This window comes from Mobula hypostoma, chromosome 3 (assembly GCF_963921235.1).
Source record: "Mobula hypostoma chromosome 3, sMobHyp1.1, whole genome shotgun sequence".
NCBI lineage: Eukaryota > Metazoa > Chordata > Chondrichthyes > Myliobatiformes > Myliobatidae > Mobula > Mobula hypostoma.
In genome coordinates, this window is record NC_086099.1 from 63270163 (window position 1) to 63298055 (window position 27893).

General features: G+C 40.3%; 1 protein-coding gene across 8 annotated transcripts in view; it reads left to right on the forward strand.

The window, feature by feature from the left end:
- Positions 1–5847: 5847 nt before the first annotated feature.
- corin (corin, serine peptidase) overlaps positions 5848–27893 on the forward strand; it is a 192973-nt gene continuing 170927 nt past the window's right edge. For 4 of the 8 annotated variants that reach the window (XM_063043192.1, XM_063043195.1, XM_063043193.1 and 1 more), the window contains exons 1-3: positions 5848–5968; positions 8096–8246; positions 27120–27347. In XM_063043192.1, coding sequence (XP_062899262.1) covers positions 5900–5968; positions 8096–8246; positions 27120–27347 — 448 coding nt within the window. In that variant the 5' untranslated portion in view covers positions 5848–5899. Of the gene's footprint in view, positions 5969–7008; positions 7132–7695; positions 7803–8095; positions 8247–25970; positions 25982–27119; positions 27348–27893 lie in introns of those variants that run through there. The other 4 variants (XM_063043196.1, XM_063043194.1, XM_063043200.1 and 1 more) reach the window with 4 other exon arrangements.

The window sequence follows — 27893 nt, forward strand, 5'->3', positions numbered from 1 at the left end:
CCAGGAAAACAAGTCCCATCAGATTGAAAAGGAATTGTGAATAATTAACGTGAGTATAATTAAAGCAGAAGGAGGAATTGTATTTTTAAATTTTTGGTTACTCACTACTACTTGAAATCTATTCTCAAATCGGACTTTCTCATATTTTGAAAATTCAACCCCTATAAATTAATTTAATGGTTTAAAATTTAGCTGGTGCTCAAGTAAGTGTCAATACTTCCTCCAGCAAGTCACTGCATTGTCACTACTTTGGTCTGATTCGTCTTAATATACACTCTTTGTTACTTGCAAAGAGATCAGAAATGTGAATTCGGCTTGCTGGCGGGATACTTGCCACTCTGCACACATTTTAGTGATCAGACAATTGAGGTCAAGCAAACTGACAGTAACCGAGATAGGAGAGAGGCATTGCCATCGGTGTATTGATCTCAACGAAGTCTCCACTCTTCTGGTAATTGCAGGCGAAACTTTGGTGCAAAATCTGCCGGAATTTCGAATGCAATCGATGTTTGGTAAATAGGGTGGGAATTCCACTAGCTGCTAGTATTTTAATAATAAACTCAGATTCTTAGTTTTATCTTATTTTGCCATTTGCCGTTCAATTACATCTGTATATTGCTGACGTTTTAATATGTCGAAATTTGTTAGAGGATTTGCGCTTTTCAACATGTCGGCGCTCATGTTGGGGAAAGAGCGAGTCAGTACTAAAACGTCAAAAGTAGCCAGATTCTGAGGTGAGCAGTCTGGGAATAGTACTGCTTCCCTCTCCGTCAATTAGAAAAGCCAGGAAGTTAAGGACACAATTTACAATCCTTGTTTCAATTACGGTGGCGATGCCGTTTGTGCAATGCTTTACTGCGCCGGTTCAGTTCCCTCCGCTGTCTATGAGGAGGTTGTACCTTCTCCCCTTAACTGTGTGTGTCTCCCCCGGATGTTCCAAAAACCTCCCACGTTTCAAAGTGTCATGGGTTAGGGGTACTAAACTGTGGGCATGCTACATTGGCGCCAGAGGCATTGGACTCTTGTGGTCCGCCCCCAGCCCGTCCTCGGGCTATGTTGGTTGTTGACACAAAATGACGCACTTCACTATTTGTTTCATTGTGACAAATAAGGCTAATCTTTAAAAACATTTTAAACAGTATAGAACAAGTTGAAATGCCAATCAATGTTAAGGATACAGTTATTTGCAAAAACTGCAGGTTTTTCAAATGTTAGTCTGAGGCACTCCACGTGTACATTTTTCAAGACTAATATGCTCACATGGACTTGCTGATTCTAGAGTATATCCAGGAAATCGGCAACAGTGACTAGAGTGGGGTAGGCCAGCAGCTTCTGGGTTTCGGCAATTAACTGTGCATATGTGGGTAACAAAGACTGCAGTCAGCTTTGCATGGTATTGATGGCATCACTGATGATTTGCCATTTTTTACAACCACAAATTCTGGCTCGTTGAGACATAGCAAAGTAACTGCATGATTCTCCCAGGCCATCTGTGGGAAAATTACATCCCTTTGATTGATGAACGTAAAATAGCTTTATTAGCTACTACTAGAAACATGGAGGTTTGGTTAAAAACTGTAGGTATTGATCTTGCAGACAAATTAGGCTGGAATGCAAATGGCATCATGGATTGTCTGGAATAGAAGGTGTGCTGCTGTGAGAGGAGCCCATACATTCCTAGATAAGTGTTTTAATGCTTGCAGTTCTGTCCCAATAAATTAAGTTTTGTTGTTCTAAGTAGATATTTGGAGATTGTGTCTTTTTGCCTTTCTGAGCTGAATCTGTGAACCTTTTGTAATGTAACATTTTGGCATAGTCAGCAGGATTTGAACCTCTTTATAAAATTATGAGTGGCATAGGCAGAGTAGATGGCTAGTATCTTTTTCCCAGGGCTGAAAATCTAGTATTAGAGGGCATGCATTTAATGTAAAAGGGTTAGAGTTTTTCCCCAAAAAGTGGTGGGTGCCCGGTATGGAAGGCAGCAAAGGCATGTAAGGAGGGCAGTGTTGTGATGGTCACAGAGGATATCAATGTCAAGTTAGTTTGGGAAAATCAGGCTGGTACTGAATCCCAAAGGTAGGAATTTGTGGAATGCCTATGTGATGCTTTTTTTTTTAGAGCAGAGTATGGACAAGCCCACCAGGAAAAGTCAGTTCTGGATTTGGTGTGGTGCAATGAACCAGATTTGATTAGGGACCTTAAAGTAAAGGAACTCTTAGGAGACAGTGATCATAATATGATAAACTCCACCCTGCAACTTAAGAAGAAGCTAAAATCTGATGTATCAGTACACAATTGAGTAAAGATATAAGAGATGAGTGTGCCAAATTTGATATGAAGTGGTCAGTAGTAGGGATGAAGGTAGAACAGTAATGGCTTCAGTTTCGGGGAATAATTTGGAAGAGACAGGATCAGTTCATCCCAAAGAAGGAGAAAAATTTGGAAGGGAAGATGAAGCAACTGTGGCTAAAAAGGGAAGTTAAAGACTGCATAAAAGCAAAGGAGAGACATACAATATAGCAAAAATTAGTGGGAAACTAGCATGGGAAGCTTTTAAAACCAACAGAAGGCAATAAGGTGAAAAAAGATGAAATATGAAGGTAAGCTGGCCAATAGTATAAAAGAAGATACCAAAAGATTTTTCAGATATACCGAGGCGGGAGTGGACATTGGACCACTAAAGAGGTAGTAATGAGAAATTAAAAAAAATACCAGGCAAACTAAATATGCATTATATGCCAGTCATCACTGTGGAAGACACCAGCAACATATCAAAACTTTGAGAGAGGTGGGGAGACATAAATGAATGTCGTTGATGTTACTAAGGAGAAGGTGCTTGCAAGGGGAAATGTCTGGAGGTAAGTAAGTCACCTGAACCAAATGGACTACAGCCTAGGGTTCTGAAAGACGAAGCTGAAGAGATTATATAGGCATTAGCAGTGATCTTTCAAAATCACTAGACTCTAAAATGTTCCTGGAAGACTGGAAAATTGCAAATATCACTCCACTCTTTAAGAAGGAAGGGAGGCAAAAGACAGGAAATTCTAGGCCAGTTAGCCTGACTTCATCGGTTGGTAAGATGTTAGAGTCCATTATTAAGGACGAGGTTTCAGGGTACATGGAGGCACATGATGAAGTACTCGAAGTCAGCATGATTTCTTTAAGGGAAAATCTTTTCTGACTATTCTGTAAGAATTCTGTGAGGAAGCAGCCGGCAGAATAGACAAAGGAGATCAGTAGATATTATTGTTTACCTGCATTTTCAGAAAGGAAACTTTTGTCAAATACCTAGTTTAATACAGCAGAAAGTACGGAAAAGTATAGGAAGTTAAAATAGAAATAAGAAAAACTCAGATCATAGAGAAATATTGATGAAATCAAAGAAAATCTAAAAGTGGTTGATAAAAATATATGATGAGCATGAGAATAACTATGGTTAAAGTAAAGCTTGTGGCAAGCCAAATAGACAGAAGTTACTCTGCGAGCTGGAGAATATGGATGAAGTTCTTGCACATAAATCAAATCAGAAAAATCAATGTGCCCAGATAAAATCTCTCCCAGACAGTTTATAAAAACAAAGAAGAGAATTTCAAATATTCTGACTATAATTTTTCATTCCTCCCTCGCTAGAACTGTGGAACCAGAGCACTGGAGGATTACTAATGTGCTACTATTTTAGAAAGTGAGGAAGAATTGGTCTGTAATTAATTGGTTTAAATTTGGTAGTCAAATTATTCAAATCTACTTTAAGAATCAGTTAGTACGGGTTCACTAATAAATAATGAAGTTAATGACTGAATTTTTGAGGATGTAATATGGATGGACAATGAAAGCTATAATCTGCAGAGCAAGTGCTGAAAGAGGAGAATTGTTTTTTCAACAGTTATAGGAAGTTAAATGGCTTCCTTTTGTATTGTGTAAAATCATAAAAAAATTGATACTGCAAAGTGGAGGAATGGATTAGTAAGTTTGCAGAATACACAAAGGTTGGAGGTGTTGTGGATAGTGTAGAAGGTTGTCGTAGGTTACAGCAGGATGCAGACAGGATGTAGAATTGGGCAAGGAAGTGGCAGATGGAGCTCAATCTGGAAATCTGTGGTGAAGTGATACACTAGAAGATCAAACTTGAAGGCAGCGTATGTTTAATGGCAGGATTCTTAGTAGAGTGGAGGAACAGAGGGATCTTGGGGACCAAGTTTAGAGACCCTTCAAAATCGCCACATATGTTGATGGGGTGGTTTAGAACACATGTGGTATGCTGGCCTTCATTAGCTAGTGGACTGAGTTCAGTTTTGTGTGCCTCATTATAGGAAGGGGGAGGGAATGTCGACTCAGACCATAAGAGGTCTACGTCGGGCATTTTCATGCCTTACAAGGCGCAGATTGGAAGTTTGTCTGGGGGGCCACTCCTCGCACAGACTAGAGCAATGTGTGATTAAGTGCCTTGCTCAAGGACACAAACATGCTGCCACAGTTGAGGCTCGAACTAGTGACCTTCAAATCACTAGACGAACGCCTTAAGTACTTGGCCACATGTGGAAGGAAGGATGTAGAGGCCTCAGAGAGGAGATTTGTCAGTATGTTGCCTGAATTAGAAAATATGTCTTATAAGGAAAATGATGAGGGCTCTTCTATTTGGAGCAAAGGAACACGAGAGATGGCTGGATTGGGTACTAAATTATGGCATTTGTTCCTAAGTTGCATACTGAATGTTACTACTTCTTGTGAAGTAGCACAGAGGTAGATACTAAATAAGATTGAAGTCTTGGAATAGGACTTAAAGCAACAACTTCCTGATACAGGGGCAACCATAGTATCAATGTGCCAGGCTGACCCTTTGATTATAGAATGAATAATTATGTCATACTGCTTAATCATAAAAAACACAAGTCAATTTTAATAACAAAAGATAATAGCATAGGCAAATATAACGGGAAGCCTAGAATATTAGTAGTTGATCAAAATGTCATTCATTGAGCACCTCTTCAGAATGCTTAGTTCTCAACACATTTTTAAAGAGTAATTAATACACACTATAGAACATCACCCTAGAAAAGCAAAATGCATTTAATTCTTTGACAACGTTGGGATAACCTGAAGTGTTTTCCAGCCAATTAAGTATTTCTGAAAAATAGCAGCAAAAGCATGCGCATTTAAATCCCACAAAGTAATATTGATTTTGTTTTTGTAACAGGTAATAATTTTTTGTCTTGGACTGTACTGTCGCAAACCAGCGGAATTTCTCGACAAATGTCAGCAACAATAAGCGGAAATTCTGATTCTGAATTCTGTTGTGGTATATATTGTACCCCCCTCGAGGAAGCAATCTCCTCGGATAGCAGTGTGGAGCTCCCTCTGTAGTGCTTTGGTGTGGCAACCTATGAATGAAACTGAAACTAACACTCTGGTTTGGAGGGTCATGTTATTTCCAATGAATTAGAAGTGCTGGAGCAAGTACCATTCCATCATTGCCTTTCTTATTCTGAAATATCCAGAATAAAAAGGTGATCATGTGTGTGCTGAAAACGAAGACCCCGCAATCTCCACCTGATTAAAGTACCATTCATCTTTGAACTTCTATAATTCTGAATATCCGTCAAACTTTGCCCGTATCATTTGTTCGTGTAAACCTCTGACAAAGTAACATTAGCTGCATGGACGTGTTAGCTTTTAACCCATACCAGGATACAATTTACTCTGGTTCTGGCTGTACTCGATCACTGTTGCTTTAAGGCGTTGTAAATGTCAGGGTGCGGGAGGGATTTGTTTTGTTTTACGTTATCGAAATGCAAATATTGTGAGCTCGGCGTGAGCCTATTAAAAACGAGTGGAAGTGAGACTTCTCATGCTCTCTGATGGAAGAGGGAAACGGGGATCGTAGATCACAGCCAATCTCACAATGTTGTCAGAGCGACAAGGCGCTCCTGCTAAGCCTAAAGAGCAGTACCAGCAAGTCAGCACTAACGGAGTAAGTTGTTAGCACCACCAGAGTGACAAGTTGCATTGCCCTCCAGAAAGCAGGTTTCTTTCGTATATGCTTTATTACCGCCAATACCTGTTGTTCCACTGGAATTCAACAGGAACCATAATTTAACCGGAACTGGGAAAGAGCGGTATGGCGTAACGGTCTTTTGCTGTGTTTCAGTGGTTTGCAGTTTCTAAAGCGAATTGTGACAACTACCTGAAATGTTCCCGAAGGGAAGAACAATTTTTCCAGGAACGCCAAGATCTTAAAGAAAAATACAAATCGTTTTGAAGTATAAATTGAATATTGCGAGTTATATGTTTAAAGCTGAAGAGTTAGATTGAAATAATGTGAACTTTAAAAAATATTTTGGAGGAAATGCGCAGGCAATAAGATTCATGGTATCCAGTTTGGTTTAGTTCTAAATGATTGTATTGCACTGTTGAATTAAGTCTTGTTGCCGGCAGTGCTGCGGTTTGAGTTACTCTCTCACGACAGCTTCAAATGGTGTTATGTTCCCGTAGCTTGTCGATATTATTCGGCTTCAGTACGTAAAGTTGCGCCGGAATGAAATTTAATAATCGGAGCGGATAGACATTCATTTTCACTTTATGTTCTGTGGTATTGGGCCGAGTTTTGTGAAATATAAAGCTAGCGTCAACATGGAATTTGCACCATGAAAATTTTCAGGTTTATAAAGGCAACAATGATTTTGTCTCTCTCGGAAATCAGAGTCGTGTCCGGGGTTCTTTATTCCTGTTGTTTCTATGAAACATATTTTTAGTTATACTTCACTGAACACTGACGATTAAATGCAGGAGTTAACAGCTTCTCTGAAGCTTTGATCTGGGGGACTTACACCCGCACCGTTATGATCGTGCGCGCCCATTATCAGAGAAAAATCGTTTCAGTCAGGAAAAGTTTCATCAGTTCATTTGATGTAAACCCCGAAACTTTTAATCATTTTCTCTGTTTTAATGTCTCTGCTCGTGTGCCCATTCTGCAGAAGTTTTTGTGGTATGGAGCGCAAACTCGACCTACGACTGCCCCTGAAAACAGTCTTCCTGGCGTTGTGGTCTAGCTTGGCTTCTCCTGTAAAAGATGTGACCTTTGATCCAACCCTCGTTATCCAAACAGACGCTAGGCTAAACATAACGTAATTTACGGTATGTTTCAAATTCTAGTCAATTTACTACTAGATTGAAAGATCCGAAGACAAAAAAAAAGTTTAAATATAGCCAGCAATGGGACCAAGGGAGTTAATGACAGGGTCCCCTCGGCGTCCTGCCGTAATATTCAGATTTGTTCCTGAACAAAGCATACTTAATCATGAATATTTGCGTCTTTGAAATGCACATGGTAAGTCATAAATATGTATAGTCTTCCAATCCATGTGGAAAAATTATCTAAAGATACCAATGCATGGTGTTAACACAGTTTGATGCACAGAAGCTGAATTTAACCAGCGTGACTTTTAATCGCCAAATTGTTTACTTTTTTCAATGCCCTCACTACTTGATTTTTTAAATATATATTAAAGGAAGCAAAGGATGAGGCAGGAAAATTATATCTGAGTTGAAAGTTAAAGTTGGGTTTGAGCGACCGATGGCCCGCTGAAGCTATTTCTGACGTTCCTAAAACGGGTGAAGGTTATTGAGTCAGAGTGGGGAGAATACCCGTGGCATTAGGACCTTGCGGCAACACCGACTTAATGGTGCATAGACGGCTGGCTCCGAATGAGTGAGTTTTACGAATTGAGGAAGGCAGATTATTTCCCTTGAGGATGAAGCACAAGCCATGGCCACGTATTGTTTCATCCGATCCTATGATCACGCAGGTCATTTACAATTTGCGTCCGGTTTAAATATTGGGAGAAGTTCTTGGAGTGGGTGGGAGAGGCACAGTTCCCACGGCGCGGTACAGCACAGTATTAGAAACTAGCATTTACTAATCTAGTATTGTAAAAACAACCTGCACCCCCGGACATCTACTGTCCCTAATTGGGGGTGATTCCGTGCAAATTAATTCTAAACGGAATGTCTTGTCGTACTTCGCAGCGATTCTGAATGTAGTTTTGTGAGTTGTGGTCACCAACGCGGGGGCTAACGATGCCTCTCTTCTTTCCTTCAGAAGCAGGTACCGGGGCCAGATGAAAGCAACGCGGGGATTGCTTGTCCACAGAAGCTCGGATCAGTCAAGCACCTCCGCTGCTTACCGATGATACTCATTCCGTGCGTCTGCGCTTTCACCTGCGTGCTGATCATCGTTTTGGCATTTCTAGGTACGGTGTTTTTAGTATTTGTCGCTGACTCTGTCGATGTGTTTGTTCGTACTTGTGATATTTTGATCTTTCTGAGTCCCTTTACCATAATGTCACTGGCGCACACCGCTTTCTAAATTAACTAGCACGTGAGGTAATGAAATGTCAGTTGCTACGTTTGGCTATGATGTGCTGGAATGTCCGAAGGTCCGCACACTATGAACTGGTGGTTCAAATGTTAATTAAGTAATACCAGGGAACTGAGGGAGTGAACATTCTCTGAAAGTTTTCAGTCAGTCGATATTGTGGCTCATACTTGAAGAGTCTTAATGAGTTTAGTTACTCATGTCCCACAATGAGGATCCAGCCAGGCAGTAAAAATAGGAGTTGGATAATCGGGATAAACAAAGTTGATTCCTGTATTGACACCGGACTGGTGTCTGCTCGAAATGAATCCATCAACATAGACCCGAACCGGCAAAATAAGACCCCGTGTATCCTCGTATTGTATCTGCGCCTTCTGCTGTGATGCATTTCATTACGTACACGGTGTCTCATTTTCATTGTTTCGAAACTGCTTCTAGTGTATGTCGGAGCATCGGTAGCATTGACCTGTAGATGTAGTAGGCGACTCTAATATGCCCTATAATCTTGCAACACAATGAACAACACAACGCAAAAAACTACCTACACTATTTAATGTAACATTCTGACATGTAGAAATATTCTTTTCAGGGATGTTTCCTTTGAATAGGAAAAATTGGGCATCATCTTGATAGATGAATAATCCCATTTCCAATCAGCAGAAGGAGACAGAAGTTGTCATTGGATGTCACACAGTTGTTTTGGAAAGTTACCAGTCCCTTATTGAACTCTGCTTTGAAACATCATTTATTGTTTTAGACATTGTTAAGGTTACTTGCCAAGATGTTAAAAAGAAAAGCAGTGATGGAGCAATTTTCTAACAGAATACAGAAATATATCTAGATCCTAGAACTTTGGCCAATGATGTTGTGCCAATCATGTTGTACATGATCAATCCAATCCTTCCCTCCTACATAACCATAACTTACTTTTTTCTTTCAACCATGTACCCATCTACGAGTCTATTAAATGTAGCTAATGTATCAGCATGTGCCACCAATCCTGCAGTGTTTTAGACTCTTACCACTCTGTTATATAAAAAAACTACCTCTGAAACCTCCCCTGACTGTTCATCCCCTCAGTTGAAAAGGATGACCTCTGGTATTAGCTGTTGCTGCTCTGAGAAAAAATGGCTGGCTCTCCTCTCTTCTAAACACTCCCTCCTCCATATCGAGTCACCTCTCATTCCTTTGAAATGGAAATTTAGTGGATAGCTTGTGATTTCAACATAAAGTCGTAGAGTCACTTCAGGACTTCCCTACCGTTGGGAAAGGACTGTTACCATCCACTTTATCTATGCATCTCATAATCTTAACCACTTCCATAAAGTTGCCCCTCATTCTCCTATGTTCCAAAGAATAGAGACGTAGCCTGCCCAATTTCTTCCCATAACACAGGCCTTCTAGTCCTGGCAAAATCCAGGCTTTTTCCACTGAGGCAAGGGGAGAAAAAAAACCAGAGGACATGGGTTAAGGGTGAGGGGGGAAAAGTTTAAAGGGAACATTAGGGGGGGCTTCTTCACACAGAGAGTGGTGGGAGTATGGAATGTGCCGCCAGATGAGGTGGTAAATGCGGGTTCTTTTTTAACATTTGAGAATAAATTGGACAGATACATGGATGGGAGTTGTATGGAGGGATATGGTCCATGTGCAGGTCAGTGGGACTAGGCAGAAAATGGTTCGGCCAGCCAAGAAGGGCCAAAAGGCCTGTTTCTATGCTGTAGTTTCTAAAATCCTTGTAAGTTTTTTTTGCATTTTTTGCAATTTAACCACATCTTTCCTTTAACACATTGACTAAAAGTATACATGTTACTCCAAGTGCAGTTCCACTGGCTTTTACAATTACCACATAATGTTCTAACTCCTATACTCAATGCTCTGACTGATGAAGACCAGCATGCCTTATATCTTTCATAGTGCTCTGTCTGTCTATGACTTTGCTTTCAACAAACTATGTGCTTGTACTTCTAGTTTCCTCTATTCTATTAAACTCCTTATTGAACTACCATTAGTTCAATAAGTCAGTTTGCTCCAACTGGTCTGTGGTCAAATGTGACCGTAGTCCTCCATACCCCTACAGTACATTGAAATTGAGCTAACATGCACCACTTGCGCTGGTAACTCTTTCCACACTCTCATGACCCTCTGAGTGAATTTTCCCTTTATGTTCCCCTTCAACTTGTCACTTTCACCCTTAACCCACGACCTCTGGTTGTACTCCCACCCAACCTCAGTGGAAAAAGCCTGCTTGCATTTACCTTACCAATGCTCTCATAATTTTGTATACCTCTATCAACTCTTCACTCAATATTCTACATTCTAAAGAACACAGACCTAACCTATTCAATCTTTCCTTGTTACTCAGGTTCTCCAGACCCGGCAACATCCTTGTAAATTTTATCTGTACTCTTTCACCCTTATTTACATCTTTTCTGTGGGTAGGTGACCAAAACTACACACAATACTCCAAATCAGGCCTCACCAATGTCTTAAACAACTTCCCGTAACATCCCATGTCCTGTACTCAGTACTTTGATTTGTGAAGGCCAATGTGTCAAAAGCTTTCTTTACAACCTTATTTACCTGTGACACCACTTTCAACAAATTATGTACCTGTATTCCCAGATCCCTTTGTTCTACCACACTCCTCAGTGCCTGATCATTCACTGTGTAAGTCCTACCCTGGTTGGTCCTACTGAAGTGCGACAAAGTTGCACGTCTGCATTAAATTCCATCTGCCATTTTCCAGCCCATTTTTCCAGCTGATGCAGATCCCTCTGCAAACCATGACAGTCTTCCTCACTGTCCACTACACCCCCAATTTTGGAGTCATCCACAAATTTGCTGATCCACTTAGCCACATTATCCTCCAGATCATTGATGTAGATGACAAACAATGACCTAGCACTGATCCCCGTGGCACTCCGCTCGTCACCAGCCTCCAGTTAGAGAGGCAACCCTCTACTACCACACTCTGACTTTTTCCCTAAAGCCAATATCCAATCCAATTTACTACTTCATCCTGAATGCCGAGCAATTGAAACCTTTTGACCAGCCTCCCATGCGGGACCTTGTCAAATGCCTTACTAAAGTCCATGTAGTCAACATCCATTTTCTTGCCTTCATCCTCTTTCCTGGTAACTCTGTAAGATTGGTTAGACATGACCTACCACGCACAAAGCCATGCTGACTATCCTTAATCAGTCCATGTCTATACAAATACTTGTATATCTGATCCCTTGGAATACCTTCTAGTAACTTGCCCACAACAGATGTTGACTCACTGGTCTATAATGTCCTGGCTTATGTTTAGAGCCTTTTTTGAACAGTGGAGGAACATTGGCTGGTTTCCAATCCTCTGCTACCTCACCTGTCACTTAGGATGTTTTAAATATCTCTGCTAGGGCCCCGGCAATTTCCGTACTTGCCTTCCATAGGGTCTGAGGGAACACCTTGTCAGGCCCTGGGGATTTAGAAACATAGGACATAGAAAACCTACAACACAATACATGCCCTTCAGCCCACAATGCTGTACTGAACATGTACTTAATTTAGAAATTACCTAGGGTTACCCATAGTCCTCTATTTTTCTAAGCTCTATGTACCTATCCAAGAGTCTTTTAAAAGACCCCGTTGTATCTGCCTCCACCACCGTTGCTGGCAACCCATTCCATGCGCTCATCACTCTCTGCATTTTAAAAAAAACCTACCCCTGACATCTCCTTTGTACCTACTTCCAAACACCTTAAAACTGTGCCCTCTCATGATAGCCAATTCAGCCCTGGGAAAAAGCCTTTGACTACCCACACGATCAATGCCTCTCATTATCACCTCTATCAGGTCACCTCTCATCTCCCGTTGCTCCAAGAAGCAAAGACCAAGTTTACTCAACCTATTCTCATAAGGCATGCTCCCCAATCCAGGCAACAGCCTTGTAAATCTCCTCTGCACCATTTCTTTAGTTTCCACATCCTTCCTGTAAGTGAGGTGATCACAACTGAGCACAGTACTCCAAGTGGGTTCTGACCAGGGTCCTATATAGCTGTAACATTACCTCTGGGCTCTTGAACTCAATCCCATAGTTGATGAAGGCCAATACACCGTATGCCTTCTTAACCACAGAGTCAACCTGCGCAACTGCTTTGAGTGTCCTACGGGCTCAGACCTCAAGATCCTTCTGATCCTCCACACTGCCTTTATACTATTAATACTATATTCTGCCATCATATTTGACCTACCAAAATGAACCACCTCACACTTACCTGGGTTGAACTCCATCTGCCACTTCTCAGCCCAGTTTTGCATCCTATCGATGTCCTGCTGTAACCTCTGACAGCCCTCCACACTATCCACAACACCCCCAACCTTTGTGTCATCAGCAAACTTACTAACTCATCCCTCCACTTCCTCATCCAGGTCATTTATAAAAATCACGAAGAGTAGGGGTCCCAGAACAGATCCCTGAGGCACACCACTGGGCACTGATGTCCATGCAGAATATGACCCACCTACAAACACTCTTTGTCTTCTGTGGGCAAGCCAAGCCAAAGCAAGGTCCCCTTGGATCCCATGCCTCCGTTCTTTCTCAATAAGTCTTACATGGGGTACCTTATCAAATGCCTTGTTGAAATCCATATACACTACATTTACTGCTCTATCTTTATCAATGTGTTTAGTCACATCTTCAAAAAATTCAATCAGGATCGTAAGGCACGACCAACCTTTGACAAAGCCATGCTGACTAATCATATTATGCCTCATCAAATGTTCATAAATCCTGCCTCTCAGGATAGTAGATGGGTCTTAACTAATATGGTAGACTTTCTCTCATGATAAGTGTGGGAGAGCCAGCCTTGGATAACTAAGGAAATAAAAGATAGTATTAAATTAAAAGCTCATGTACAAAGTCGCAAAGAGTAGTGGGAGACTGGAGGATTGGGAAAACTTTAAAAAGCAACAGAGAACAAATAAACAAGAAATAAGGAAAGGAAAGATATGAAAGTAAATTAGCACAAAATGTAAAAATAGATAGCAAAAGTTTTTATAAATATATAAAGCGGAAGAGGGTGGCTAAAGTCAACGTAGGTCCCTTGGAAGATGAGAAGGGGAAATTGATATTGGGTGATAAGGAAATGGCTGAGGCATTGAACGACTATTTTGTGTCGGTCTTCATGGTGGAGGGCACATCTAATATGCCAAAGAAGGATGTTATGGATGGAATGGGAGGTGAAGACCTCGATAAAATCACTGTCACTAAAGAGATAGTGATAAGCAAACTAGAGAGCCTGAAGGTAGATAAGTCCCCTGGTCCTGATGGGATGCATCCCAGGGTGCTGAAGGAATTGGCGGAAGTTATAGTAGATGCGTTGGTAATTATTCATCAAAACTCTCTAGACTCTGGAGGTCCTGGAGAATTGGAAGGCAGCAAATGTCACACCACTTTTTAAAAAGGGATGTAGGCAAAAGACGGGCAATTATAGGCCAGTTAGCTTAACATCTGTAGTCGGGAAAATGCTTGAAGCTGTCATTAAGGTAGAAATAGTGTACTATTTAGAAAGGAGCGATTCCATCAGACAGAGGCAGCATGGTTTCAGAAAGGGCAGGTCCTGTTTGACAAACTTACTGGAGTTCTTCGAGGACATAATGAGTGCAGTGGATAGAGGGGAACAGGTGGATGTCGTATACTTGGATTTCCAGAAGGTGTTCGATACGGTGCCACACAAGAGACTTATAAATAAGATACAGATACATGGAGTCGGAGGAAGTGTATTGGCATGGATAGTGGATTGGTTAACCTATGGAAGGCAAAGAGTTGGTATAAATGGGTGTTTCTCCGGTTGGCAGTCAGTGGTGAGTGGGATGCTGCAGGGGTTGGTGCTGGGCCCGCAGCTGTTTACCATTTACATTGATGATTTGGAGGAGGGGACTGAGTGTAGTGTAGCAAAACTTGCTGATGGCACTAAACTGAGTGGAAAAGCAAATTGTACAGAGGATATGGAGAGTCTGCAGAAGGATATAGGTCAGTTAAGTGAGTGGGCCAAGGTCTGGCAGATGGAATACAATGTTGGTAAATGCGAGATCATCCACTTTGGAAGGAATAATAGAAGAGCAGATTATTATTTAAGTGGTGAAAGATTGCAGCATGCTGTTGTGCAGAGGGATTTGGGAGTGCTTGTTCATGAATGGCAAAAAGTTGGCTTGCAGGTACAGCAGGTTATTAAGAAAGCAAACAGAATGTTTGCCTTCATTGCTAGAGGGATTGAATTCAAGAGCAGGGAGGTCATGCTGCAACTATACAGGGTACTGGTGAGGCCGCACCTGGAGTACTGTGTGCAGTTCTGGTCTCCATATTTGAGAAATATATACTGGCTTTGGAGGCAGTGCAGAGGAGGTTCACCAGGTTGATTCCAGGGATGAGGGGGTTAACTAACGAGGAGAGATTGAGTTGCCTGGGCCTATACTCTCTGGAATTCAGAAGAATGAGAGGGGACATTATAGAAACATATAAAATTTTGAAAGGGTTAGATAGGATACAAGTAGGAAAGTTGTTTCCATTGGTAGGTGAGACTAGAACTAGGGGACATTGCCTCAAGATTCGGGGAGAAGATTTAGGACGGAGATGAGGAGAAACTGATTTTCCCAGAGAGTGGTGAATCTGTGGAATTCTCTGCCCATGGAAGCAGTTGAGGCTGCTTCACTAAATATATTTAAGATATGGTTAGGTAGATTTTTACATAGTAGAGGAATTAAGGGTTATGGGGAAAAGGCAGGTAGATGGGGCTGAGTTTGCCATGACGGACAGATCAGCCATGATCTTATTGAATGACGGGGCAGGCTCGATGGGCCAGATGGCCTACTCCTGCTCCTATTTCTTATGTTCTTATTATTGCTTCAGTTTGTTTCCAATTTGTTTTCTACCATAGCTTTTTCTTGGTGCAAGCTGTTTTGAAGTTTGCTATAAAAATAATTTCTATTTCTGAAAATGTTTTTCCTGTAAATACCGTTTATTTGCTGAAGTTTCTCATATGATTTAATTGATGACAATGTTGTGATTTCTTATTACATCTTTTGCTTTGACAAAGCAGATCGCTTGATATGTTTTATTTCAAGCATCCAGCAAGGTTCTAAAATTCTGTCTAACAGCTTAAAACTATTTAGAATCTTTACATCTAATCTGAAAATGTAAATGAAGTGAAGATTACATTTTTTGCCATTTGTTAATTTGTTTTGCATTGAGGCTTTGCTGACAAGGCCGGCATTTATTGCTCATCACTAACAGTCTTTGAGCAGGTGGTGATGAGCTATTGGACCAGGAGCTTTGGGATTTTGACCCAGTGGCAGTGATCTATTTTAGATTCAGACAGTTCAACTTGGAGGTGCTGGTGCTTCCATGTCCCTGCTGCTATTGTCCTTCTCTGAGGTAAAGATCATGGGCTTGGAAGGTTCTGTTGGAATAGTCTGGGTGAATAGTTGCAGCACATGTGATAGGTGATACTCCTAGAACCAGTATATGCTGTTGGTGGAGGGAATGGATGTTTATGGAGGTATCAGGTAAATAGCTTGCTTTGCTCTGGGTTTGCTTAACACCTTGAGAATTATTGAAGTTGTCCTCTTCTATGCAAGTGAAGAGTACTCCATCACACTCTGAATTTTGCCATGCAGATTATGGAAAGATAGGTAAGTCACTTGGAGAGGACAGTTCCCAATCTGCTCTTGTGTCTGTGGTAATTATGCAGTTGTCAGTTAAGTTTCTGGTCACTAGTCATTACCCATAGTTGTTAATGTGTGATGTCTGGTTATGGCAATACCAATTAATGGTATCCTGGTGTCTGTCTTTTTGGAAATGGTCATTGTCTGGCACATCCAAGGTTCAAATAATACATACCACCTGTCATCACATTCCTGGCTATTGTCTAGCTCTAGTTTCAAGCCACTGAAATAAATGAAATTAGTGAAGAGAGTTGCAGCTTGGACACTGCTCTGAGTATCTCCTACAACAGCACATTGGGGCTGGAGTGATTGACTTCCAATAATTATTGTCTGCTCTATGAGGTGTGAAATTAACAATCAGTGTTTTCTCCTTGATTTCAAGCTCAGTCAAATACTGTCCAGTTGTTGAGGGAAGTCACTTTTACCTTGTCTCGGGAATTCAGCATTTAGTCCATATTTAGGTTAATGGTTATGAGACCAGCTACATTCTATATATGGTTCTATGGAACTGCAGTCAGGCTTAGCTGTGCCTCTGGCCAAGATAGTCCCTGTGCAGTTGCAAAACTGACAACTATCCAACAACGTAGAAAACTGGCCAGGTAGTCCTGTTCACAGAAACATGGCTGCAGCAATCACGGTTCTTCAAACTCGCAAATGAACTTTGGCTGGTTGACTACCACACTAGTCTGCAAGCGTAGCTGGAGAGGGTGATGAAAGCAGAGCCACTGGCAGCATTTCAGAGCCTAGACAAGCAGTTAAATCACCTAGGTATGAGGCAAGAGGTGATATTGATTTGGATGGATGCACACTGGTCAGCATGGATGTGATGGAATGAATGGTTTGCTTCTATGCTATGTGACCCGCTCTCTGATGCTGTGGATTTTATAGATGGGCTCAGGATTGGCCATTGAAACACACAAAGTACATTGTCTTTGATGCATATTATAACATTACCCCTCAACGACCTTGATCAGAATTACCATGGTGCTCGTCAATGTATGCCGAAGAATTTCTAGGATGTCATTTCATCATTTATCTGATTACTTTTATTGGGATGTTACAATCTCATTCTGCACATATTTGCTGCTTTCTTTTCCTATATCAGGAGTATACTTCTGAATTTTCTTCATAAATGTGTAATTTTTTTCTTTCCTGTTGGCAGCCAGGGATTGTCTATATATTCAGGAGATGGCCTTGTTGAGCATGATGCCACTGGGTCATAACTTGTTTAATAATTTCAGCTGCATCATCCAAATTTTATTAGTTTTGATATTTTAGTTGGTTCAATGCTAATTTCATTTTAAAGGGGTGTAAACACAAATGCATATGCAGATCTGAGTTCCGATATCGTAAATCGAATTTAATAGTATTGATGGACAGGAGGTTAGTGTCGAATGTGAAGCTAAGGTAAAAGATGATTTCTGATTTTATTTAACGGTAGCGCAAGTGTGAGGGGCCAAGTGCCCTTCTACTTATTCATATATTGTTAAATGAAGAGTTTGTCTTACATAGTAACCTGGCTCCCCTAAGCCACTGCTGGATACCACCCCAAATCCACCCCCAGCTCTTTGCAGGTCTATACCTTCTGGCCTGTTGAGTTTTCCACTGAATTTAAAAATACTACTATTTTCTTTTCTGATATTGCTTGAAGGTGCTAAACCAGGTAATGTAAACTAAACATCTTTATTCCATTTTCACTGCTGTTATCTCATTATGTTTCTATTATTCACTGTGTTGCTTTGTCTAAACAACGTCATATAAACTTTTGGCCCCAAGTGCCTTTGGGGAAGTAAAACATTTATTCAGTGCTTCTCTTGAACAAGGTTTTCAGTACATTTTTTTAAAATATAATTTTTATTGAGTTTTGAAGTGATTGCTAGTGATTACTAAGTGATTTTGAAGAGTTTTGAAGTAATCAGTACATTGAATAAGATATCACCTCATATACCATGACCGATATTTGCTGCACTGTATTTGCTCACTTTAATTACCGATAGCATCTTGCAAATCTGTAATCTCTACCATCATGAAGGACAGGGGTAGCAGTCACATGAGAACACCACCGCCATCCAGGAGTGTGAAGTTCAAATCAGTGACCCTACCCTTACATGAAATTGAGAGATGATTTCCATAAAACACTCAGGGATGCCAGAAGACAATCATTTGTTTGTTATGTACTGTTATGGAGTCTGTCACCAGAGAGGCACCATACCATTGTGGAGTCCCCTTTGTGGCCGCAGAATCTTTTGTCTGTCCCCCTAACTATTGAGTCCCCTATCACTAGAACCCTGTTTGCCTTCACTCTTCCCCACTGTAATTCTAGTGCCAGATCATCCCACCCAACAGCATCCAGAACAGTATACTTGATTTTTTAAAGGAATGACCACAGGGAATCCTGCACAATCTGTGTACTTATTATAATCTAAATGGGCAGACAATTATGGGGTGAAAATTCAAACATCAGACGTGCAAAGGCACTTTGGAGTCCTTGTGCAAGATTCCCAGAAGGTTAATTTACAGGTTGAGTCTGTGGTAAAGAAGGCAAATGCAATGTTGCCATTTATTTCAAGGGGAATAGAATATAAAAGCAAGGAAATGATGCTGAGCCTTTATAAGGCACTAGTCAGGCCGCACTTGGAGTATTGTCAATAGTTTTTAGTTCCTTATCTCAGAAAGAATGAATTGTCATTGGAGAGAGTCCTGAGAAGATTCACGAAGATGATTCCAGGAATGAAGGGGTTAACATATGAGGAGCGTCTGGCAGATTTAAGCCTGTACTCACTGGAATTTTTTAATTCTGCTCCTATGTCTTATGGTCTCTTATAGCTGAAAGATATGGTATTGTAGCTCTAGTCCTATTTCCTTTTTATTCCTAGACACAATCTCTTTTCTGATTGCTTCTCAGTGATTTGGTTCCCAGCAGTTTCCAGTAAGACCTTAATTAACAGTGTATCAGGGGGCGTCTTAGATCCTATGCTAAATCCACTGAATATTTAGTACAAGTATTAGGTAGTTGAACAAAAAGAAAAGAGAAATCTTCTTTTTTTTTGTGTATGTATGTATGGGGGGCACTGTTTCTAGACCCTGTCAGCACAATATTGAGCCTCCTTTATGAAAACATGTCTAATTACTTACTTCCAGCTTAGCTCCACATTATGACTGCCAGAGTCAGCAACCCCTTGACCTTCTGCTAACTGATTTGCTTGAACAATGCTCACAAATCACTGGCTGGGTTCTAAAAGTGATAGTGGTCAGATGATGTCATCATACTTCCCACTTTGGACAGTTTTATATTGATCCTCATACTCTGTGGCATTTGGGCACAAGAGGGAAAAAAAAACAATGTGCAATGCTTGTGAAAACAAATGATGTTGGTATTATTAATAGAATGATACCCTTTTTAGAATCAGTGTAAATCTATTGGATCATACTGGATATAAAATCATTCAATTTTTTGTTCCTGATGTGCCTACCCCCATCGTGCAAAAAGTTCTGCTGGTCAGTTAGTGGCAAACTAGAGCTTGCCTTTAGCTGATGGACTGATATTAATTTTAAATAAAAAAAAGCTCCAAGTGGAATCCATTATTACCAACAAAAAGGAGAAACTTTTGACCTACTCCGCTACGCTAGATTCCAAAGGTGGGATCTTTTCAGTGCCCGCCTTGAAAGTATTTATTTTAACAAAAATCATTTGTGAAGTTGTTCAGGTGCATTCTCAACCATTTACCAAGTAGAAAGAAAGGCTGCCAAGCAGAAGATTTAAATAAATATCAAAAAGGCATTCCTTTGTAAAAACTTCTAATGTAGCTGTATACACTTAAGGAACCATTAGAACACATAGAACTTCATTAATATATATTAGTGAGCTGATTTATGCCCACACGTACAGTAGGATATTGAGGCAAAATTACAGTTAGTGACATGGTATCCAATTTTATCCCCAGTCACTGAATGTAGTAACATTATTAACAAAGAAAGAGCATGAAACTATGATCTGTATTTTGGAGATGGAATGAATGTACACAGATGAAAAGGTAATGGTGAACAAAAGAGGAAGTGCCTAGAAAGAAAGGTAAGAATGGAAGGTAATCATTTCCTAAAGAAGAGTGTTTGGCAGATATTGTCGTTTCTGTTGTTTAGGCAGCTAGAATTAACCGCCACAATTTTAACTAATGCTTTTGTGTCTAACCTGCAGAAGATTCTAAAGCACAGTTCATTGGATTTCTATCTCCAGGCTAGCTAGATTCTCTTTAAGTACTTTTAGAGACAATTGTAGAACAGGAGGAAGTTCTGAAGATGAATACAATTTGAGTTGGATAAGTTAATCAGCCATTGACATGAGTGCTTAGTCGTTGCAAGAAGTTTGAAGTTAAGAATGGCCAGTATTTCTATTGAGTTAAAGGTAATACAGAACAACACATTCAAAGATTCAAGATTCAAAGTACATTTATTATCAAAGAATGTATAAATTATACAACCTTGAGATTTGCTTTCTCACATGTAGCCACTAAGCAAGAAACCTGAATGAACCCAATTAAAGGAAATAAGTAAGAATAGCAATAAAAATAAAATACCAATGCATAGAACATAGACATAGAATAGTACAGCACAGTACAGGCCCTTCAGCCCACACTGTTGTGCCGACCCTTAAACCCTGCCTCCCATAAAACCCCCCACCTTAAATTCCTCCATATACCTGTCTAGTAGTCTCTTAAACTTCACTAGTGTATCTGCCTCCACTACTGGCTCAGGCAGTGCATTCCACGCACCAACCCTCTAAGTAAAAAAAACTTTCCTCTAATATCCCCCCTGAAATTCCCACCCCTTCCCTTAAAGCTATGTCCCCTTGTATTGAGCAGTGGTGCCCTGGGGAAGAGGCGCTGGCTATCCACTCTATCTATTCCTCTTATTATCTTGTACACCTCTATCATGTCTCCTCTCATCCTCCTTCTCTCCAAAGAGTAAAGCCCTAGCTCCCTTAATCTCTGATCATAATGCATACTCCCTAAACCAGGCAGCATCCTGGTAAATATCCTCTGTACCCTTTTCAATGCTTCAACATCCTTCCTATAGTGAGGCGACCAGAACTGGACACAGTACTCCAAGTGTGGCCTAACCAGAGTTTTATAGAGCTGCGTCATTACATCGCGACTCTTAAACTCTATCCCTCGACTTATGAAAGCTAACACCCCATAAGCTTTCTTAACTACCCTGTCTACCTGTGAGGCAACTTTCAGGGATCTGTGGACATGTACCCCGAGATCCCTCTGCTCCTCCACACTACCAAGTATCCTGCCTGATATACAAGAGAAAGAAAAAAAGCACAAAATCATGCGGGCAATTGAAGTGAGCTATAAATGATCTGAACCAGAAATTGAGTCCTCAGATGTGAACTCTGGAGCAGCCCAAAGCCTCGCTTATTGGTCCATCATATTAGCGGGCATGGAGCACACAGCCAGGGTAATCTTCATAGCCTCAGCACTATAGAGAGAGAGGAGTGACCACCACCAAGAACGAACAAAATCAGTCTCGACCCAGATCCCGACACCCTGTCTTTTCAGTCTATCCATTTAAATTGACCGAGTAACAGAATAGTGACAGAGTCCGGCACCCTGGAGCGAGGAGAGAACATTGTGGAGAGTGAGCGACCACATATCTGATCTAGTTTGACAAAGGTCCTATTCTAAGAATTGTATAACTTTATTTGATAATTGTAGAATCCTCTAGCAAACACTCCATAGTCATTTGATTGTTATTTGTTGTTTTGCACTGATTTTTAGCGATCCCTTAGATGAACACTTAAATGCTTCTTTTCAACTTCAAGTTTATTGATATAAAGGCAAATTGAAGTATTTTCTTATTCTAAATAGATGTCCTCGCATTCCTTGTGCTGAACAATTGTGGCAACGATATAAAATCTGGGCCATTTGGAAGTTAAGTAAATAGCTCAGCAATGTTTGTGATTTTTGTTGCACTATGCTCTTATTATCAGTCCCATTTCCCCCACCTTATTTCTTTGTACATCTGAAACTTCTCTCTCACATCTCTAAAAGCTCTTTTTGATGTTTTTTTCCCACCCAAATTATAATGAGGGATATTTATAACAAGCAATTAAAATATCAGTACATCTTCAAGATATGTGTGGGAACTTTCACTCGGGAGAAGCTGAGACCATTGCAGTTTTAAGAAAAGATTGTGGAGCAAATATACATAGGTTAAGAAGAAATGAGGATAAACCAAGAATGGGAGGATGGGATTGGACTTTGGCTAATCTGGAACAAATCTGACAGAAGACAAGGGATTGATCCAACATAATTACAACAAATTGAATGACCTTGCTCTGTGTTTCTAGAGCTGAGAATAATCAGTACAATAAAAATTGTCTGCGCATTACACGGATTCTCAGTGGCCCAGGTTTTCCGGTCAAAGTGACGGGCTGATAATGGAATGTGCATTATTTAAAAACAGCAACTTTATACAATGGCAGAAATGTGACTGATCAATAATTTAGAATCTGTACTCCAACTTGCACCACTCCATACTATAATAGTGTCTCGAAATCTAACTCAGCATTGAACTGCATTGTGTGTATTGAATATTTTCTGTTTACTCAGTTCACAATATAAATTGACTTTGCTTGCCCTAGACATCTTGCAAAGTCACGTTTATTGTCAAATGCGTAAGTGTCATGTGTACACAGGTACATTGAAAAGCCTACTTGCAGTAACATCACAGGCACACGTGCGCAGCATTCACAGGAAAAACATAAATTAAACTTAATTCATACCCATTTTTCTTTATCAGAAAGACTGCAGTTAGAACAAAAAAAACCCCACGAAGCCCATTTTCGTGCAGGGTGGTCAAACTGATCACAGTGCTGCGGAGCACTGCCATTTGGTTCAAAAATCGACTGGTTGAAGGGAAGTAGCAGATTTTGAACCTGGTGGTGTGGGTTCTCCAAGCTTCTGTATCTTCTGCCCAGTGGTAGCCATGAGAAGGTGGCATGGCCTGCAATGTGCAGTTCTTTGACAGAGGGTTGCCTTTTTGAGACAGCACCTCTTGTTGATACGATCAGTGGTGGGAAGGAAAGTGCCTGCAATGTATTGGACTGAGTTCTCTGCAGCTTCATTATGTGCAGACAAATTGCCATGCCAGGGCATGATGCAACTAGATAGGTACTTTCACCAGTGCGTGTGTAGAAGTCTGATAGTGTTCAATGACAACCTGAGGTAAGGCAAACCTCCTTAACCTCCTAAGTATATAAAGATGCAGGTGTGCCTTTTTTGTGATTACATCTATGATTACCAGTGCGGGGCCCAGGACAGTCTTCAGATAATACCCAGGAATTTAAAGCTGCTGGCTCTCGGCACCACCAGTTTCCCCATTGTAGACTGGTGCTTGTTCATCCTCGTAGGCTTATGATATAGTTGGTGGAGGAGATATGCTGTTGCTTGTCCTGTTCTCACAAATGAGGTACCCATTTTACCTCCCTCTGACATGTTAAGCAAAAAAAAAATCTGGAAGGTTAAATATGCGAGGAGAAGCCTAATAGATGGTGTGGAATGTCTTGCCACAATACTATATATCCCATTATAATTTAAGAAATATCTGTGCATTTCCATGCTGATCAAAAGGCTAATCTAAATTGTATACTGCTTCTACTTAAACATGCAGAAGTCCCTAGTCTTGTCATCTAAACTATCTGATTACATACTGGTTGGCATGTAATTTTAAGGACTCATAAGTGCCTGCTAAATGGCAGTAAATTTAATTCCTGGGCACAATCCTTTCAGAAAGATTTCAGCCTTTTTAAACAGTTCATATAATGCCATATTTCCCAACCTTTTTTTTTTAGCCCAACACCTCCCTAAATCGCTTTCATTCTTGCCAACGCTCTCCTATAGCACCTTCATATTTGCCAACACCCCTCTTAGGTGCAGTATACTTCCCTGTCCCTTCATAGTGTAAAAACATGTTCTTCCATATGCTAACATGAGAAAAATGATTCTGCATTAACTTTTTATTTGTCTTTAAACCTAGCTTACACAGTACCTGTGCACTGTACAACAGCTTTGATATCAATGTGATCCTTGAGCTTGATGGTTTTGAGCAAGAGTTGAAATATCTGGTTCAAGTTGTGACAGTAAAAGCCTTAATTCCCCATGTGTAACAATGTCCAATTGTGTGTGATTCACTGCACTGAAGCCTCTTTCAACAAGGTAAGAGGATGGAAAAGCAATGAGGAGCAGTCTGGCTCTTCTCCAAAGACCAGGAAACTTTGTATGACAGTGTAGCCATGTACTATAACAGCCAACAGTTTTGAAAACATTTTTGCTTCTTAATCATTCTGAGTTTCAATAATTTCTTCTTGCAAGCTCTCTTCCTGTTCTTCCATCTTGCAAAGAATGGGTTAATTACCCAGTCCGGAATTTCCAGATCGATTTCCAATCCTTGAATCGATTCTGAAAGTCCTTTATCAGTGAGTGCGAGTGTAAACAGTACTTTTTCAAATCACCTTCTGTGATAGAGATTGCTATGTTTTCCATGCAGAGAAACTGTGAGAACATTCTTCTCCCGGTGTTCTGCTTATGTGTTTCCAGCTTTCTGATAAAATTGGACACTGCACTTTTTGCCTGGATTAAATTCAAATTCTCACTCTGCAGTTTCATATTTAGAATGTTCATTTTGTCATACAGATTGGCTAGGTATGCCATATCTCCACATAGTTCAATCTTATTTCCCAAGCTCTTGTTGCCTTTGAGCAAAAATTCAACCACAATGTCAAAAAGATCAAAGAAGCATTTGATAGCCAAAGCACTTCAGTGTGAAGAAGCAAGTGCTCAAACTTTTTCATTGTTATCTTGGCATAACTGGAGAGATAGATATTACAAGGGTCATGTTTGAAAAAGTTGCTGGCTGAGGTTTTCGGCTACGAGATGTTGACAATGAATTACACAATGGATTGCAAACAGACTTGGAATTTCTTTTTTCATAAATACCACTAAATCAACATGGTGACCTGTCATATATTATGCTCCATCTGTTGCACAAGAAATAATGTTCCTAATTAGAATACTTTTATCATCAACATACATTTTGAGCTTGTCATAGATTGATTTTTTGTTGATATTTGATCTTAACTTTTTACAAAAAGAGAATCTCTTTATAAACTTTTCATTTTTGATGAACTGTGCATATGTCATTAGCAATGCCCCATTGTCTTGCACAGTTGACCCATCCAGTTGAAAACCAAATTCTATTTTTGTAGCTTTTCTGCATAGCTAATATTCAATGTCTTCACTCATTTTGTCAATACAACGTGAAGGGTCAGACACTCTGAGCCAATAGACTGGTCCTGGACTTATTTTCCATCTGGCATAGTTTGCATTTTGGTGTTTGATTGTTGGGGTTTTTTGTATTGCTATATTTACGCTCTATTCTTGGTCGGTGCGGCTGTAACGAAACCAAATTTCCCTCGGGATTAATAAAGTATATCTATCTATCTACCTATCTATCTATCTACAGAGTTATTACTCACAGGAATTGATTTTAAGATACTGGTATCCATTTTGAGGACAGTGGTGAGCACTTCTGATACAGCAGGCATTATTAATCTTTCACTAATTGTGTGAGATTTTCCTCACTTTGCTATCATTTTGGAAATGCTATAAGAAGCATTGAAGACTGTCACGGTCATTTTTAGCAAATGACTCGAGTGTGCAATGCCTTTCATATGCTTCTTTCATCTTCTGGAACTGAGTCATACCATAAGTAGCCTTTTTAGGGTGACTTTTACAGATGTGTTCCTGCAATCTTGATGGCTTCATCAGACAGTACAGTATTACAAATGAGACACATGGGGCATCGCTGATCTGACGGGAACAGAATAAAACCATACTCCAGGTATGTAACATTGTATTGATGCACTTTCTGCAGTTTCTGTTTCTTGGCAGGATTAGAATTCAAGGCTTCACCTCCTTCAGACTCACAGAGATCGCACCATATGTATTTATCCATCATTAACAGGGCTAAATTAAAATAAAAAATGTACACAAACTGGGAATGCCTATCGGATGTTGATGACAGCATCGAGTTGACATGGGAGTGGCATAATGAGGAGTGGCGAGGCAAAGATGATGATGATCACACCAGGGAAAATTATATTGGCAAGGATTCACATTAAAATCTGAATGTTAGTCGGGATAAAGCTGGTGTTCGGCAAGCTACCTTTATATTATTCCAGTTAGTGCAATTGACCAATCTTATAATCCCCGAAGATGGTTCTTAACCACACTTATGAGGCCGAGGTCACCTTAAACACCTCGAGGAATCCTCAGTGTTGGCAGGTTCGCTGACTAGCTCTATTTAACCATTTGGTTCTGGCAAGTGCTGTATCGTTGTGTGGCTTGTTTATCATAGATCTGTGGAGAAAGTTGAGAGGATGTACTTGACTTACCAACTGTTAAATTGCGTGAACTCATTCTGTACTGTGAATCAAGGGGAACTGTTGGGCACCCTGGTTGCTAATTTATGCATCCCCAATAACGTCTGTTTGGTTGGTACGGTCAGATGAGATTGCCAAGTTGTGATGACGAGTGCTGACTGCCTGCAGAACTATAGTTCTTCCTGAGTTCCAGCGTCTCACTGTTTTTGTTTTGGAGTGCCTGCTGGCCTCATTGTTTTTTTTTGGAGTGCCTGCTGTACTAATGGTCAATCAGCTCTTGTGCCTCAAGTTAGGATGCTGCTTACATCCTCCACCCCAAGAATCTTGAATGCCCCAGATGACTTCTATTTCCCCTAATGCCCCCTTAGGACACATAACATCTCCGTTGGGAATCACCGATATAATGGATGCAGTATTCACTTTTAGGGAATGACCTGTTGTAGAGAAACATTTCCCTATGCAGAACCAGTACTTTCTGTTCCACTAAATTTAACAAGACAGAAAGGGACAAATTCCATTAGAGTCCATATCTGAAAATTACTCAAAGGAATTTACTCCGAATGGAGTGCTAACCTGTTACTTTATTGTTTTCGCCAGGGGTAATCGGTAATAGACCTTCTTTTGATGAAGACAGCAAGGACTCATTTCTGCACGTGGCGGGCACACAATCGCTTGCTCAGACAACAAATGAAACTTATACCCTTGTGCCATCTACCATTGACCCAGTTCGCAAGATGTCTTTCCATATCCTCAAAATTGCCCACATTTTGACAAATGTTAACAGAACATATGATGATGATGATGAATATTTTGATACCATCTATGGTAAGAGCTTGTTTATGTTGTATTTAATGAGATGTTTTTAGTTTATTTTCATTTAACCAGGGGCAAACTTGTAACTCCTTTATAATACTTAACCTTGCTCTTTGGTATTCTATGGTTCTGATATATTTTGCATATAAAGTTGCCTATTTTGTGATATGACAGCATGTAAATAAGCTCTTTTTCATAATCTGGAATACTTCAGTGAGCATAAAGCAAAAAGCAATAAATGCCGAAAATCTGACAAAGAAATTGAAAATGCTGGAGATACTCAGATAAGGATGCTTCTATGAAGGGAGCAATATAGTTTGTGTTTCATAACAGTAACGTTTTCATCAGAAGAAGAAAATGAGAGAAGAGTAAAAACAAATGTGTATCAGAGAACCAGAAGAAGTGGAGGTAAAGCTATGACTGGTAGGAGATATAAGGAATATGAAAGTCCCTTCTACTGTATTCATATGCATACACTGTTGGCTTATCATTGGCTTTACTTAACCCATTTATTTGCATGAGGAATTATTCATACCCTATTTCAAAAATAGAAATTGC